Source organism: Delphinapterus leucas, chromosome 2 (genome assembly GCF_059928025.1).
Source record: "Delphinapterus leucas isolate spDelLeu-1000000601 "Yukka" chromosome 2, BTC_Dleu_Yukka2, whole genome shotgun sequence".
NCBI lineage: Eukaryota > Metazoa > Chordata > Mammalia > Artiodactyla > Monodontidae > Delphinapterus > Delphinapterus leucas.
The window spans coordinates 89,497,996-89,516,389 of record NC_143130.1 but is presented as its reverse complement, the minus strand read 5'-3'; the positions used below and the strand labels follow the sequence as shown (position 1 = coordinate 89,516,389).

General features: G+C 33.4%; 1 protein-coding gene and 1 non-coding gene across 3 annotated transcripts in view; both read right to left on the bottom strand.

The window, feature by feature from the left end:
- On the bottom strand, positions 1-73 carry TRNAW-CCA (transfer RNA tryptophan (anticodon CCA)). Its single transcript has one exon. It is a non-coding gene; the product is annotated as a tRNA-Trp (tRNA).
- Positions 74-9,409: 9,336 nt separating this feature from the next.
- COPS2 (COP9 signalosome subunit 2) overlaps positions 9,410-18,394 on the bottom strand; it is a 28,374-nt gene continuing 19,389 nt past the window's right edge. For both annotated transcript variants that reach the window (XM_022587151.3, XM_022587152.3), the window contains exons 8-13: positions 16,942-17,120; positions 16,780-16,832; positions 13,794-13,891; positions 12,530-12,612; positions 11,953-12,011; positions 9,410-11,329 (exon numbers count right to left, since the gene is read on the bottom strand). In XM_022587151.3, the coding sequence (XP_022442859.1) occupies positions 11,185-11,329; positions 11,953-12,011; positions 12,530-12,612; positions 13,794-13,891; positions 16,780-16,832; positions 16,942-17,120 (617 nt within the window). In that variant the 3' untranslated portion in view covers positions 9,410-11,184. The remainder of the gene's footprint in view (positions 11,330-11,952; positions 12,012-12,529; positions 12,613-13,793; positions 13,892-16,779; positions 16,833-16,941; positions 17,121-18,394) is intronic.

The window sequence follows — 18,394 nt, the reverse complement described above, 5'->3', positions numbered from 1 at the left end:
ATCCCTGACCAGGGATTGAACCTGGGCCCCCTGCATTGGGAGCATGGAGTCCTACCCACTGGACCACCAGGGAAGTCCCATATTTCTGAAAACAAATATAATGTCAAAATAGCAAAAGATGAAGCAGAACAGTTGTACAGATGTGTAATCATATATGGAAGGATGAAGATTAAAGGAATTGAAATAATAATTTAAAATCTTACTGTTTCTAAAAAGTCTGTCCAAACAGCATTACAACTGAGCTTTTCCAAAGAACAGAGTATGCTCACATTATACACATTGTTCTAAAAAAATAGAAATATAGTGAAAGGTGCCTATTCATTTTATGATATAAAATAACCTTGATTAAGGATAATCCAAAAATAGAAAATTATAGGCCAATTTAACCTAAAAACATGATGGAAAACTGCTACATAAAATGTTGGCTGGTAAGTCCAACACTGTATGGAAAAAGAATATATAATCAGTTTGAGTTTATGCTAGAATGTAGGAATGAGTTAACATTAGAAAATCTATGAGTATAATTCACTACATGAAGGGACAAAAAGAGAATAATCACATGTTCATCTTATTAGGTCCAGAGACACTTAATAAATCTCAAAACCTACTTGTGATTTAAAAACAAAAACAAAAACACACACACACGCAACCTCTCAGGAGAAGAGAAATAGAAGGAAACTTCATTTATTGAATGCTAACTCCCCTACCCCTAAACTGACCATAAACCTCATACCTAATGGAGAAACTCAAGGCACTTTTTCTTTGAGACAGGAATGCTGGCTGTTATCACTACAGTTCCATGTGTTATTGGAGACCCCGAGCAATGAAGATAAGACAAAGAAATAAGAGGTATAGGGATGGAAGGAAATGGATAAAAGTATAATTATTTTCTTGATAATATGATTATCTACATAGAAAACACAGATAATCAACAGATCAACTATTAATAAAATAAGGTTCAGCAAGTCTGATTAAAATAAATCAGTATGCAAATATCAATATCAGTCTTTTGTCCCAAAAATAACCAAATAATAATGTTTTAGGAAATAAGCTAAAATAAACTAGAAAGATATAGAAATTAATATAACAAAGAATGCTCAAGAGGTTTATAGAGAAAAACTAAAAACTCTCTAAGATGACATAAAAAGAAACAAGTTATTCTCTAAATTCAATACACTTCCAATTAAAACTACAGGACTTTAAGGGAACTTGACAAACTGATTCTAAAATTCATATAGAAAAATGAAGGTGCATGAATACTAAAATGATTTTCAAAATTGGGTGGGGAGAGTCTCCTGTTATTAAGACAATACTCAGCTCAGTAATAAAAACACAAGGTGAATAAAATACTGCTAAAGGAACAAGTAGAACAGTTAAGCAGATTAGAGAGCCCAGAAATATATCCCTTGCATATGTAGAATCTTGGTAGTTGAAAAAGGTGACATCACTAATCAGTAAGGAATACTAATTTAGTAGATAGTACTTTGAAAATTAGCTATTACACAGAAAAAATAAAGCTTGATTCCTACGTCAAATCATACACAAAAACTCCAAATAAAGGACTGACTATAAAGGGGTTAAATATAAAAGAATGTTTTCGTGGTATAAGAAAGGACTTCTTAAAAGAAGATCCAGAAAAGTATGGGCAATAGGGAGAAAAAAAAGGATAGATTTAACATCAGAATGAAAGATTTCTGTTCAATGAAGGGAGTCAGAGACAATACTTCAGAGAATACTTGCAAATCTAAAAGAAGACAGATAAGGAGTTACTATGTAGAATATACAATGACTCCCACAAATCAGTTAAAAAATTAGGAAGCCAGTAACAGAAGGTGAAGAGTAGTCCATAAAAAAACAAAAAACAAAGTGAAACAAAGAAACAGAAAAATAAGAGTAGTCCATAGAAAGGGAAACCTGAATGGCTAATAAGTGTATGAAGAGATATTCAAGATTAGTAATTACAAAATTGTAAGTTAAAATTAACAGTAAATAGCACTTTAGAAAGTCAGATATTATTAAGGACTGTCAAGGATAGGAGAAAACCAAAACCCTCAGGCACTACTGGTTGGAGCATAAATGGTGGAGTCATTTTGATGAGTAATCTGGTAGTATTTAGTAAAATTAAGTATTATGCCCCAGGACCCAACCAGTATTTCCAGTTACATACCCCAGAGTAATTTTTGCACAAGTCCATAAGGAGACAGGTACAAATACTGTAGTAAGGATATGGAAAGAACACAGATATCTATCACTAGAGAAATGAAAAGGTAAATTGTGCCATATGTACAAGATGGGAGAGATAAAACAGGAGTAGTGAACTAGATTTAAAAGTAACAAATAAGGGACGTCCCTGGTGGTACAGTGGTTAGGAATCTGCCTGCCAATGCAGGGGACAAGGGTTCGAGCGCTGGTATGGGAAGATCCCGCATGCCACAGAGCAACTAAGCCCGTGCACCACAACTACTGAGCCTGTGCTCTAGAGCCCGTGAGCCACAACTACTGAAGCCCACGAGCCACAACTACTGAAGCACACGAGCCACAACTACTGAAGCCCATGTGCCTAGAGCCCATGCTCTGCAACAAGAGAAGCCACCGCAATAAGAAGCCCGTGCATTGCCATTAAGAGTAGCCCCGGCTTGCCACAACTAGAGAAAGCCTGCATGCAGCAACAAAGACCCCAACGCAGCCAAAAATAAATCTATTAAAAAAAGTTTAAAAAATAACAAATAAAAACAAATAACAAATTTATATCATTTATGGAAACTAAAAATAGACATATGCATATTATTTTAAGATATACACATACCTAAATAAACACATGGAAAGTAAACTGAAAAAACATATGCCAAGAATTATGATTTTCTCAATTCTGAATACTTGAGGTTAAAAAGAATCACTCAACTAAGGAAATTGGATATCAGAGAAGTTAAGTGACAAGGTCTCAATTCATGGCCAGCTGAAGAATGCAGGTCTCCACACCCCAGATCTTTCTACTTTACCACACTCCTGTCCCCTGGGAAGCTGCAAAATGCATCTTTAAGATGGAAACCTGCCTGAGAGTTCACATATTTTGTCCTCAGAAGCACAATCTCCCTTGTTAATTGTTTCCTGATTTTTGATGGCAGAAAATGACTACTATAATCCTGAGATATAATGACCTGTAAATTTAATTATTCTAATTGCTTCATGGGTATTCAAGTATGTAAGCAAATGTATACTTTCAGATAAAACACAATAATTTTAGGATAAGACATACTGTTCCACTGTCAATTTGACGTTACTCAAAATACCAAAGCTTAATTGTTATAGCATTATTTATGTTTGAACTAGTTCCTTGAAGATAAATCCAACATTTCAAGAATTCATGATTTTGGTGATATTAACATTCAGCTATCTTGATATCCCCAGATATAATGAAAGTCAATAAGCTGAAAGGGCTTTGTTTACATATATAACGAATCCATTCTTCATAAACAATAGGTTTGACAACTTTTGTACGGATATAAAAATGTTAGGTAAAGCCATGGATTTCATACAATTTCATAGTTAATAGGCATCAAAGAAAAATTTTAAATTAAATGCTTATAAATATACAGTGTCGGAAAGGGGGAAAAACAGGTTTTAAAATATTCTATAGGAAGAGACACTTTAGAAGGCTGTTATTAACGTCTGGAGTTATGGTCTGCTGTATTTCAAATTTTCCCAAGTTATGCTGCTTACCATTCAGAAGATATAAAAAAGAGGGACTATTGTTTTTTTAATCTTCAATTTATAAGGAGAAACTAAGGACAGCGACTATTTAAAGAAGTTTCTCACAGTCCAATTGAAGAGCTGGAACACCCTTATCACTCCACTGAAGATGCTCATTAGCATCCCCAAAGACTTGTATTTTGCTAAATCCGAGGCCCCTTCTCTGCCCTCATCCTATTTAACCTCTCAGCAGCATTCACAGTTGACCACTCTGTTCTGAAATTTCTAGTTTCTGTTATACTACTCTATTTCCAAGCTCCTAGCTCACTTTTGTTTCTTTTGCCGGCTGGCTCTGCCTCTTGACAAAACTGTGCTTCCAATCTTCCCATTTCATTTAATGATACCATTATCTACCAGTTGCTCAGTAAGAAACCTGGGAGCCATTCTTGTTGTCTCTTTCCTTTACAACCCTCAATTCCAATTCATAAGCAAATCCCATTGCCTATCCCGATTCTGTGCTCTTTCCAAATCCTAGTCGCTTTTAAAAGCCTCTATTCTATGTCCCAGACTTCTGCAATGGGCTCCTCCTGGTCTCCTGGTCGCATTATTGCCCCAAATAATCATTTCTCCACACAATAGCCAGAGTCATCTTTTAAAATGATATATCAGAATTTAAATTTCCAATGGCTTCCCATTGTATTTAGAATAAAATCTCAACTCATTATCAAATTATAAGACTACCCATAATCTGGTCCCTGACTGGCTCCCTCATCTTGTTTAATATCACACTCTACCTTGCTTGAATTTAATATACCCGTCCCATCTCAGATGGACTTAACCTCTCTGCCTGGACTTCTCTTCCTGTAGATCTGCATGGCCAACTCCATTCCTCATTCCTGTGTGAAACCAACTTTCATATCCTCAGAGATGCCTGCCCCATCTTTACAGATTGAATTTTTCTCTATCTGAAATTATCTATTTATCTGCTTCTCCCTATAGAACTAAGCTCTTTGAGCACAGGGATGACTTGTTCCTTACAATATCCTTCAAACTTAGGATATAGCACACAGTCCCTAGCACATAGTAGGCACACAATATATATCTGTTAAATAAACAGATGAGGGGGTTATAAAAAGGGCACGTTCCTTTAGTATTCTAAGCACTTTTAGATTTCTTTCCTGTCTCTTGGTGGTGAAGACAACGATTATGAGAAAGGTGAAAGATCAAGTTTTAAATATCAACTCTACCCTACTCAATAAAGTACATCAGTTTGTGGTCTATATTCTTTCACAATACAACTCACTTTTAAAAGGTCCAAGATAGGTAACCCTTCTTCGGTTGAAGGCCATTAACCTACGGAAGATCAATCATAACGACAACACTTAAAATAGGTTTCTAGAAAGAAAACTATAAATTTCCATTCATTACTCTAAAATTGAGTTGGGACTGTAAAACTATTAAGTACAACAAATAAAAACACAACTCAAAATATTAGATGTATATTGCTTATGTAGTTCCTTGCTGGGATAATACTATCATCACATGACCTTCCACTGCTGTTTGAAATGCTGCTGCAGTAGGCAGTAAACTGCCTCACTCTTTTTCTCCAACTCCCGCAACTTGGAAGGCCAAAGGATTTGCAATATGCAGTGGCATTGGTTTTATACATTTACATTGGAACCTTGACCATAGGGGCTATTAACCTGTAAGTTTTTTTGACTTTCAAAAGCTGACTGATTGCATTATTGTACTTTGAGGTCAGAGTTGGCCCATTCTACTAGGCTGAAGGTTACACCTGAGAACAATATTATTTTTATATACAAAAAAATTCACAAGTGGTTTCTTAGACATTGCAGCCCTTGAAGTATTCATTTTAGAGCACCATAATAGGGATTTGGGAGAGTACATTTCTTCCTCCTCTTGACTTAATTACCTGCTTAGAAATGTTTAATTTTATACTGAAGGCTTAATTCCTGAGACATTTGCTTGCAACATGAATTGTTCCATAACAGACCATTAAACAGGGTTCAGGAGAGGCCAACTCCTCCGTGAATGCTGCAAAGCAGAACAAGGTAATCTTAAAAGTGGAAAATATTTAAACCCTGATTTCCAAACCAAATGAGTAAGACTTTCAGTACTGTTTTCTGAGAAATACTTAAAATATTCAAAAGCTATTTTATTAAAGTATACATTGAATTATTTGATCAAATGTATGAAGTGTACTATTTAAAGCCATTGTGCTGGTCTTGTGCTAATTGAGATTAATATTTACACAGTAAATATTTAAGAGGTAGATTATGTAATTTTTATTACTGATAAAGAATGTGTACTTCCAGTCAAAAGCCGTTGAGCACCTAAGTCTTAAAAGCATCTTGTGACTCATCCTGCACATATCACTTGATTCTCAAGTATTAATTTGTGGGACTTCCAATTTCAGGTAGACATCCCCTGCCACGCTTCCTACCACCTAGTTAGTGAGCTCAAGGAATTTATGTCATTTTTAACACTAGCTTAAGAAAAAGAAAATTGAGAAAACTCATAAACTATGTAATGAATTGCAAAATCAAACAACTTTGCATTTTTCATAACATCATTCCATTTCTTTGTTGACGTACAGTTGAAAATTTATTTTAATTATCCTCAGTGTTATTTAAAATAGATGCATAAAAACTTAGTATTTTACTAAATAGTAGGAGATAGGCAAACATTTTAACAAAAATTAGATATTCAACACAGCATTAATATGTTACTAATACAGTAAGCATGCAAACTTTTGACAACTTTATGGGATGATTAAAACTTCTAGATTACTTTAACTCCATAAACTCATAGGATAAATAATGTCCAAAAAACCAACTTTTATCCACTGATTTAAAAATGCCCTATTTCAGACTTAAAAAACAAACAAAAAAACCCAACCTAATAACTCTGGATTAAATCTGGACACTGTCTTCCACACAAAACCTAAGTCAAACATAGAAGTTACTGGTACACTGGCAATTCTTTCAATGACATATGCCTGAGTAAGAAACAAATGATATTAATGGAAACTGGAAAAAAAATTACTGTGATGGACTGGGGAGTAAATTTTGTACTCCCACAAGTATGTATACACACACACACACGCACATACGTGCCTACAAAAAATAGTACTTGACAGCCATTAGTGTGGTTATTCTAACCGAGTTTACAATGTAAAATCCTGGCCAAGGAGAAACAAAGTTGGCCCCAAACAGTAAGATAAGTATCTAAGAAACAGTCTTTTCTTGCCTATCACAGGGTTTTAAGGTAGAGTTGGCATCTACCTTTGATGTCATAAGATTTGATGGCATAAGACTGGTTTTTAATTATTCCAGCAGGTTTAAAAATAACACATGACACTAAAGAAGTAAAAATTTAGAGAACCACACATTGGCTTCTTCTGCACATTACATAAGTTAAACAAATATTTTCAAGATTCAAAAGCAAACTGAGTGATACTAAATTTTAACTTTTTGAGGAATATTTAGAATTACTGACACAGTTGTTTTGTGGTGCCTACTATCAATAAACATAAATTCTCCAAACAGCATTACTATTTTAACTTGCCTTGAAATTCCTAAAGTTAAACCTTTTCAAATCTCACCTAGTGATTCAAAGTGAAGTACACACAATTTTTCAACCACTGCTTAACCCATGCCATTAAGGGCACACACTAGCTAGAAGATACGTAGTAAAATTTAATAATCTTGAGTTAAACAGAGCCTGATATACTTACATTTAGAAAGTTAAGACTCTCTGGTATGCCTACATTAAGAAAGTTCTTATAAATTATTCCTATTTATAATTGTATCAAAACAAATACAGGATACTGCCTGGGGAGGAGGAGGGGGAGGGGGGAAGAAAACCTAATACAAAGACAACAAAAACAAGTAAAACTCCAAAAAAAAAAGGAAGGGAAACTCCTTGGGCTTCAAGCTCTGGGACCTGACAGCAAATAGTTAAAAGTCAATTCCTTAAAATGTTCTATGTCGATTATATCTCAAAACAAAAACAAAACAAAAAAAACCCAAAAGCCAATTCCTTCTTTATTTTTTGTTACATATGTCAGTTCAAAATGATGTTTATCTCCTTCGAAATGTTATAAATCCTATATAAAAGATGAATAAATCCCATATAAAGAATGAAACTGCTAGCTTTACTAGAGATTTGCATGCTCAAGTTTTGCTTTAATGACCTAAATCAAATGAAAACTTCTCAGGTTTATTTAAAGCAGTACTAAAATACTATTATTTTTAAAAAGCAGGCTTGGTAAATAAATGTTTAGAGTATCTCTGAGTCCCTTAAATAATGTAAGAGGGAAACACTAGGCAAATACCTTTTTATCCTTGAGTAAACTGGTGTTCTATACCAGCATAATCTGCTTCATATGCTAACTGGACACCTTCACTCCCAAGCACAACCCAAAAGAAAAGTGTACTTACCTGAGTTTACTGAAGAATTATAAAGACTACTGATTAAAAAAGAAAATCCCTTTAAAAACTTTTACTATCATGGATATATTACATATAAAGAGCAGCTGTTTCTCAGTCAGAGACAAACTGGTATCTAATTATAAGGTAATAAAAAAATACTACACTGCCCACAGTGTAGCCCATTTAAAACAGGCTTCACTAAAACTATACCCTCATGTGAAATCAGATCCTTAGTAGTCTTGAAGGTTACACTACCAACCTTTAGTTAGAAGGGACCCCTGTAACGAAAGCAATTCTTAGTACACACATACACATCTCATCTCAACTTAAAGAACAAAAAAAGTTATATTACATAAGATGTGGAGAAAAATATTTACTCAACAGCTTAAAAATTAGTGTAAGAGCTAGAATGAGTAATGGAAATCCAGTTCTTGCAACAGATAGTATCTATTTGTGGCAGCCAAAGATTACTGTGAAGTGAGTTTATCCAGGTTTAGGGTAAAAAGAAATATGGTGTAAACTACTTGTTACTACAGTTTTCACAAAAGAGGGCAAGATTTAACGAGCAATTTAAATGCTAAGAATTTACCAATCATTTTTTAACTTTTCTTAAATTTAGTTGTATTTTGATAAGCAATCTCTAAGAGTTCACCTCTAAAAGGTTTGATGCAAAAAACACAGAAAATGTTCAAAGGGGAAAAAAAACAAACCTAAATATTTTTAAGTTCACCAGGCAATGTTAGGATTTATCAAAAATCTGTGTTCAAGAACAAATGTGGCAAATGACTTTAAAAAAAAGAACCACCCCATATCTAGGGACTATTAAACAAAGCCTAAGCAATACATACAATTACAATAAATTGAAGATCATGGTATAACTTTGGATGTTGTTAGACACTAAGCCTAGCTTCTCAAAAAATGACAAGTGCTTGCTTTCCCTAGACACGGGAAGGTGCACTACTGCACGCAGCAAAGATACCCCAGGAGAACTGGGCATGTTGGGTTGGAGAGTGAGAGTTAAATCACGTCATTCAAATCCCCTGAATTCTAATTCCATCAATTCAAATATAAGCAAAACCTTTTTCCAGTTATATCACATGCATACATAGTTGAATATAGGCACAGAAACTTGTCATTTTTATTTGGGTAACAAGAGTCTCTAAATTATGTTGAAAAATAAATCCTAATTATTACTACTCCTGTAAAAAAAGTTTAGCACATTTTTCACAAATGATTTATGCAGAAGAGAAAAAAAATACACATAATTTTATAATATCTTAAACTTTTTTATTCCCTACCAGAGACATTAATTTTGTCTTTCATTTTCTTTCAGTTTTCTACATTTTCAAGTTGCACCTGTATTTAATACTGCTTTAATCTGCTAAAGACATTAACTGATTGCTCTCCTATATCTAAGGATTATATAGTTTTAGTATAAATATATATCACATATTTTCGTAAAATTTTGACAAAACCAAATAAGCCTGCCTTGTTTTTAAGTCCATGCTCCTTCCACTGTTTATAAAATCTGATTTAATGATCAAAAATTCTTGGTTGTCATTCTTCAGTTACAACAGTCTTCCTTCTGAACTACCACTCACTTCTTTTTACAAAATAACAAGCAATAGAAAAACCAAACGAATTATCTTAATCTTAGTTCTTCCTTTCGACTCTATAAAATAATGTGAACTTTGTTTTCTTAAATGAAATGAATACATCCAAAACTCAATACATTCAAATGAGCTGCGTCTCCTTTAAGGTAGTCACCTTGGAAGGCCACAGTTCATTCTCCTAACTATGCTACCACTGCTCAAAATACCTTTAAAACTCTTTTGCAATCGCCTTCAAAGACAGTTGCATACTTCCTACTATTACCTCATAGATTGATTTAATTTTTGGAAACAGTCAAAAGACATTTGGTGCCCAAAAATGGTAACTATAAAACAATCAAGTTGGGTAATACTTTTTTTTTTTTTTAACAGTATGCAATCATAAAGTTAATAGTGTGTATGACTTAAATTAGCTCTGAATGCAATTGTAAAAGAGCAAAACCCAAAAGGTTTTGAGCAACGGTAGATTGCTGGAATTAGGAAACAATTTTCCAGCATGATCACGATGCAGGGTAACATTCATTTAGCTGTCTATATTCTGGCGTATTTGTTTAAAGTGAACATTCTGAGAGTTAGAATCGTTTAAAAAGGAGTATCATTCTTAAAAAAAAAAAAAGGATTTTATTCCTTTAAAGTATCACTTTCAAAGTTAAGTACTATGCAAATGTTTTGTTAGAAACTAATTCTCCTTAAAAACTTGAAAGCAAATAACTGACTTATTTGCTCCCAGGCTTTTTAACATTAACTGAAGAAAAATAATTTGACATTTCTAAGGTACTAAAAAACAAAACAAAACCCCACATGTAATAAAAACGCATCAAGAACCAAACTACAATTTCTGAGCTGCACTGTTTATTTTGCTGCTTGAAACCTAAGTGACAGTATGCCACTATAATTATGGGGTTTCATCTAAACCTTTACTACACTGCAGGTACAGAAATATACGGACACATTTTTGGAGAACTGACATTTTGCAAAATGCAGCAAACATTTTAATTTATACATGAGAAAAGGAAGTGTTCAAAAGGGTATGCGTTTCAAGTTATTGCAGGTTATTTGTGAGAGAATTTCTGCAGGTAAAACATGTTTAAATTTAACCAACAGTAGCGTGTCAGTGTATTTAAAATCATGACAAAAATCTTCTCTCTGGTCATGTTGCCCATGACAAATTACTATGATGTTGTATGTTTTAGGGCAAGATGTCAATACAGCATAAATCCCACGGCATTTTGGTTTTCTTCTGGAGATTAAAGCTGTTTTTCTTGGGATAAATGCAGCAGCAAAACACAAACCAGTTGATCAAAAAAAGCACTTCTGCCATAACTCCAATAATTTTCGGGACACATCAACCGACAGTAGTTTTGCCATTCCCAGTTCTTTTAAGGGTTACATCTCTGCACTTAAGTATGTCTGTAAAAGCTTGTTCTCTGTTAAGCCAGTTTACTGACTACAGCCTGGTTGAGAGAATTTAGTTGGTTGGTCCATTTATCTAGTGCAGTATATCGGGCACCACCCCTCTTCTGATGATCCAATTCAAGGAGTTGGTTGACTTGATCAATTCGGCCATGAATAGTGCTGGAAATAAATAAATAAAAGAAGACATGTCTACAAACCATTTTCACTAAACGTATCTTCTGGACTTCATACAATAGTCACAATATCAATGAATACAAAAGAAAAAAGCTGCTGCCTACACTGAATGGTTGAGTTCAGCATTAATTTAACATTCACTACCTTATTCAAACTTCAGACAGAAACCAGATTTCAGCTACCTTTCACCAATTTCATTGAAAGAGCCAACAGGCATATACTTACCCAATTAATCAAGAGCAAATGTAATATCTGAAGCTTTAAATAACATACTGCATTTAAGAAAGATACAATTTCCAAACTATTATATATCATACCTTAAACTTTAAAAACAAAATAATACTATCCATTAAATAATTCTCTAGCTGTATATGGGTCATATACTGAAAGAGAAACCTTTTGAAAAGTCTTTTAGAACTTTTTCAAAGATCATGTGCTTAACATGATCATTCATTTACAAAAAGCCATCACACACATATATCTCTTTTAATAGAAAACCACAGCCAGAGAGTTTTATGAAAAATCAAGAATTCAACTGTTACCTTTGCCATCATTATTCAAACTTTATGTCCTAAACATGTTGTGGTACAAAATAGTCAAGTACTTACTTATCCAATATGCACTGCACCAGCAAGCTCTCCACATCAGCTACATCTATGTTTAACTCCTAAGACAAGAGACTCATTATAATTCCACCAATTAACTTTTTGAAAGACTTTATGATTTTATATAATTATTCTTAAATATTTTAAATTCATTTCTACCACTTAAAAAAGAAAATTTAAAGCAAATGTCATTATCTGTTCAAAATACTTCCGAGAACACAGGTCTGACAAAATCCAACTTGTTAACTTTAAAAGTATACCCCTGCTATAATTTTATTGTGGTTGGGCTTAGCCATACATTCATTATATATTTTAGCCACTTTCTCTCCTACAATTTTCTCTGAGGCTGAAGGAATCTTTAAAATGAAATATAATGATTCCTTATTTCTCTTTTCTTTTAACTCAATTTATGCCAGGAAAACAGAAAAATTCACACTAAAAGGAAAAACCTTAAGTTATGCTGTATTTTAAAAATGTAGTATTACAAAATGTTAACAAGAATCACTCTTTTAAATAGAAGACAGGTATACTGCATTTATAACTACAAATTATAAATATTAAAATCAATGAATAAAAGTACCTTAGAAATAAAAGGAATATGTATTCTTGTGTAAGGCTTAATTAATTTTATAAGCACTTGTGTTCTGATGTTTCGCAAAAGCTCTGAAAGAAAAAGGTTAAAATAACACATTTGTATTTACTAGTTTGTATAGCTTTATGAATCACTATGTACTTCTAAATTATATTAATTAACTGTATCATTTATCTTCTCAAAATACATCTTTCTTCCTAACAAGAACATAAGGTATTTGTATCTAAAAACATCTGGGTTCAACAGATGCATAGTATGATTAAAGGCTGTCTTTCACATAATTTTTTCTTGTTCCCACCTCCCTGATTTTGCTCACGTTGTGATACTACTTAAAATATCCTCTTGCCTTCTCAATAATACTTCACTGCTCATCATTTCCTCTACAGTTTCCTCTTTCAAGAAGCTCTAATTTGTACACGCCAAGTTCCTTATTTTATGCTCTTTCAAAACCTAGAGTAGTACATTTTATACAATGATTTTACAATTGTCCCTAGTTCTTCATGTAAGTGTCCTTTAAAAAAAATAGATAGAAGTTCATGCACAAGACTTCTGTGCCCACAAAATATAGTATCATTCTAAGTTCAAATAAGAACTTTAAAAATATCTGCTGAATGAAAGAGAAAGGAAGGTAAGGAACAAAAGAACATTACTTCTAATCTTTGGATTTTCTTAATGCATCTGGAATTCAAGTATTTGTATAAGTTGTCCCAAATGGTTATTAAAAACCCTCAAATAGCTCCCTAACAGGTAGAACACTGGAGGTATAAGCGGTTCCAGAACAAAGAGACGCCTTTTATCTTTGTTAATCAGAACTTATTAAAAATCTCATATGTTTGTTGGTACAGTGTTAGCCTACCTTGTCAAAGTAAGTGCATCTCAGCATTATCAACAACAGGCTGTTTTCAAAACTTTTGTTGTCAAAAATAAATCCTAAAAATTAACTTTGAACTTCAACATCAGTAATAAACATGCAATAATATCTAAATTAGAATAAGAAGGTAAAAGGGACAGCCACCTTAAATGAAATGGACATCATATAAGAAATTGATTACATTAATAAATGAAATTGGCTAGTGATTTCTTTAAAACAGCTTTATAATTTTAAGGAATATTCCATTCCATGACAGCATTTAGAAACATTTCTATATTTTGCAATAAACAGAAGAAAAACAGCTTAATTCCATGTAGCTCCATTAAGAAGTACTGTTTGACAGTGACAAAGAAAGTAACAATTTCAGCAGAAAGAATATACCTTCAATGTGTTCCCTTATGAAAGGATCATCCATGATGTTGCTGTGATTTGTTTTTAGAATCTTTTCAAATTCAGTGATGTCATTATTCTGATAGGCACTAAGAGAAAAAGAAAAGCATAAATTTTGTCAAACATGAAGAAGTCATATATTAAATCAGATAAACCAAAGAGCCTATTTCTCAATTTTTATATGCAAAAATCTAAATTATATTATAGTTTCTGTCATGGAAATTGGAATTAAACACACACGTATCCTTCTGAAAATAAAATGAATTTCCTTTTTAATGCTTTTGGTTTTATAAAGGAAAGATAAATTATATCTTCTGGGGTTATAATATTATATTTATACATAGCTAATTAAAATCTTCTCTAAATCTTGGTATTAAGAATTGACAACAGTTTAATAACTGTTTAATGCTTGATGCTTTTAACTTAAATTGTGTGTTTAATCCCTAAGAAACCAGGTTTCATGCATACTACTGTACGGAGGAGTTTGGATATAAGACAGTATATCGTCCCTGAAGGTTATTCAGAAATGCAGCTTCCTAATTTTTATCTTCTAGAAAGGTACCAGCAACTGCCAAAACTTCTTAAAGGGAACATTTGATTCTCAATTCTCTCTAGCCTTAGAATTCCACTGAGCTATACAGCAGAAACACTGGTGGCAGATAATTAGTGCCAAATGGGATACACACACAAAGTAGAGAGTGATGGACACTGCTGCAGAAGGCCAAAGGCTGATTTACATTCATGATTCTCTGAGATGTCTACTATCTACTCTCGGAGGCACTATGGGGATTGCTAAAGGTGCTGAGAAGGAAGAAGCCAACCTTCTGGATATGGCACCACTGTCTGCTTTATATGTAAGACATATCATCAGCCATTCTGCACGCCCTCTGCTGTGCTTCCATCTGTTGGGTCGCAATGTAACTTCATGTTAGGGACAGGTGATTCAAGTGCTTCAACAGGAATTATTTTCCTCTAGTCTGCTGGCAACTGACTAGGAAGATAAAATTAGGAAGCATTACTTTTCTTACCTACCCCAAATATATTATTGTAATATATAATACTATAGGAGGATATATTCAAATAGTGAAAACACTTGCACACACATATATTTTAACCAAAAGACATTCTTCCACTATTTAAGTGGCTTAAAAAAAAAAATCTTACACAAAATGTGGGATACCACAGGCCACTTCTTTCAAAATTTATCATTAAAATAAGTTTTAGAGTTCCAATACAGAGGCTTCACTAGAGTAAATTGTAAGACAAAATAAATATACAAATATAGCCATTACTTTTTAAAGGTCAGATAAATCAGTACTTTAATCCATTTAATGCATTTAACCAATTTAATTTGAACAAAATATTAATGTCTAGGGCAAAACTTTCCCTCAATATTTCTTTAAGCGTTTTAAAAGTTAAACTGTTGCTTAGCAATATAACTTAATAAACATTTTTTTAAAGTATTATGTAGCTAACCTCTAAACGAATAATCTCTTAATGTGGCCAAATGTAGGTAGAATAAACTATTTGAAATAAAGATGGAGAAGCCTCCTTTCATAACTAAAATCAACTTAATTCAACAAATATATATTAAGATAAACTAAAGAAGTAAACAATAAAAAAGAAACTGATTTTTTAATGTTGCAGTTTAGGTTTTTTCTTTTTTTTTTGCGGTACGCGGGCCTCTCACTGTTGTGGCCTCTCCCATTGCGGAGCACAGGCTCTGGACACGCAGGCTCAGTGGCCATGGCTCACGGGCCCAGCCGCTCTGCGGCATGTGGGATCTTCCCGGACCGGGGCACGAACCCGTGTCCCCTGCATCAGCAGGCGGACTCTCAACCACTGCGCCACCAGGGAAGCCCAGTTTAGGTTTTTTATCCCCTAACCATTCGTAGTCCCCTTAAAATAAAATCTTTATTTTTTACAGCTAAAATTAAGGTTTCAAACAAACAAAAAGCCTAGTAACTTGTAAAAGTCATAGCCAAATAAAAACAAAGTAAATGAGGACATTTTACATAGAAGCTTAAACAGTATTATGAAATAAGCTATTCTCTCCAAGTATATAAAATTTATATGTAGGTGACTCATAATTTATAGTCTAACAGTACTTTTTTAAATTAAAAAAAAGATTATTAAGACAATGTCTGGTCATCTAAATTACCTACATGTATCTGAAAACAAACAAAAAAACCCAACCTTGCCCCATGTCCCTAACTACATTCTTCCTGTCTTGGTACTCAGCCGTACATTCTAAACAATGGACTTGAAACCTAGTAAGTTCCTCAGTTTTCTATAAAGAAAGCCCATTAACGCCTAGGCTCCATCTATTCCTGGCTCAGAGGAAAATTTTTCTTGCTCATTGATTTCTTTTACAAAAACAGGTCTTTTCTAGGCTCTTTGCTTGGTTTCATTTTCTTTAATTTTGTTTAATGTTAATTGATTATGGCAGGTTTTTTAGTCATTAGCTATAATTAGTCATACCTTTCTCCACAAAAGGCAACAATAAATCCTTAGATTTCTTACCAGTATGACACCTCTGCTGCACCTTATGTCAGAAACTTAGCTGAGGCAAATTTATTTAAAGTGATTTTTAATCTTGTCAATTAAGAAAATATACAAGTAAAGAAACTGTCTTACTGAAAACTCTTGACTAATGTAGACCAATTCATAATTTCATTTTGGATTAAGGCAGGTAGAAACTGTAACATTGTGAAATTGTTTTAAAACCTCTACAGCTTTCTACTGAAAAACAGTGTGTGCACACACTCATACAGGTAATGAATACTTATAAAATCTCGTGACTAACTGAAACAGTAAAATAAATGACTTCAAAAATTTCATCAACTTTGGTATACTTCAAGCCAAAATACAAGAGAGCAAACATTGAGTATTAACTGAATTCTGAAAAGTTCTCTCCTCTCTCCTATTTATTCACTGCTTTAAGGTAATTTACCTTAACTGAAATATTAAAGCTTACCTTACTAAATTCGTCATTGCTAGAATTTCTGGATCATTTTTGTAAGGTTTGGCCTAAACAGTTAAAAAAAAGAAGAAGAATTAACTGTGTATGTACAAAGAAAGAATACATTTATTTTCACGAGATAGCTGATAGAAATGAAGAATTAGAGCACAAACATACCTCCTGTGAGTCAAATGGATTTATTCCCGATTTCATTAGCATATTTGCTAAGACCAAATATTTTAAGCAAGTGGTTCGTCTTGGACTTCCCGATTCATCGTAATTCTTGAAGGCTTCAAAAAAATCAGTGTGTGCCTTTTCAAATTCACCTTCTCTCAAGTGCATTTTACCACCACATTCTGTAAAGAATAAAACAGGAGAAAAGAGGACATTTTCAGTTCTGTAATAACAAGATTGAACACTTTATAAATATCAAATGAAAACTATTTCAGTGCTTCCAGTCTTTTAATTCTGTATCTTGAAGGCTACTAGCTCCTGTAGTGTGTAAAGGGCACATACTTTAATTCTTAAAAGCAAGCTCTTCATTAAACATCAGCCAAACAAGCATTTGCAAATCTTTACTCTCAGTTGAAGTAGAAAGTAATTTTATCAAAACTACAATGAGCTACCACCTCACACCAATCAGAATGGCCATCATTAAAAAGTCTACAAATAGCAAATGCTGTAGAGGGTGTGGAGGAAAGGGAAGAACCCTCCTACACTGTTGGTGGGAATGTTAAATTGGTGCAGTCACTATGGAAAACAGTATGGAGGTTCCTCAGAAAACTAAAAACAGAATTACCATATGATCCAGCATTCCCACTCCTGGGCATATATCCAGAGAAACTTATAATTCAAAAAGATACATGTATCCCTATGTTCACAGAGTTCACAGTAGCCAAGACATGGAAACAACTTAAATGTTCATCGACAGGTGAATGGATAAAGAAGATGTGGTACATATACACAATGGAATACAACCTGGCCATAAAAAAGAACTAAATAATGCCATTTGCAGCAACATGGATGCAACTAGAGATTATCATACTAAGTGAAGTAAGTCAGAAAGAGAAAGACAAATCCCATATGATATCACTCATATAAAATAAAGCCACAAATGAACATATCTACAGAACAGAAACAGACTCACAGACATAGAGAACAGACTTGTGGTTGCCAAGGGGGAGGGGGGAAGGAGGAGTGGACTGGAAGTTTGGGGTTAATAGAAAACTATTACATATAGAATGGATAAATAACAAGGTTCTATTGTACAGCACAGCACACTATATTCAATATCCTGTGATAAATCATAATGGAAAAGAGTATAAAAAAGAATGTATATATATGTATAACTGAGTCACTTTGCTGTATAGCAGAAATTAACACATTGTAAATTAACTATACTTCAATAAAAAATAAATAAATCATTACAATTCAACAATAGAACTTCTGATGGTGAATTTTTTATTAATAATATCTTTACTGATGTAAATTTTACAAAGACAAAGATTCATCCTAATTCCCTTCTCAGACTAGATCATTTCTTTGACTTCACTACTTTGCCTTTTATTTTCACTAAAACAACCTTCAGAGTCATTCAATCATATGTAAGGACACCTTGATATCTTCCCAT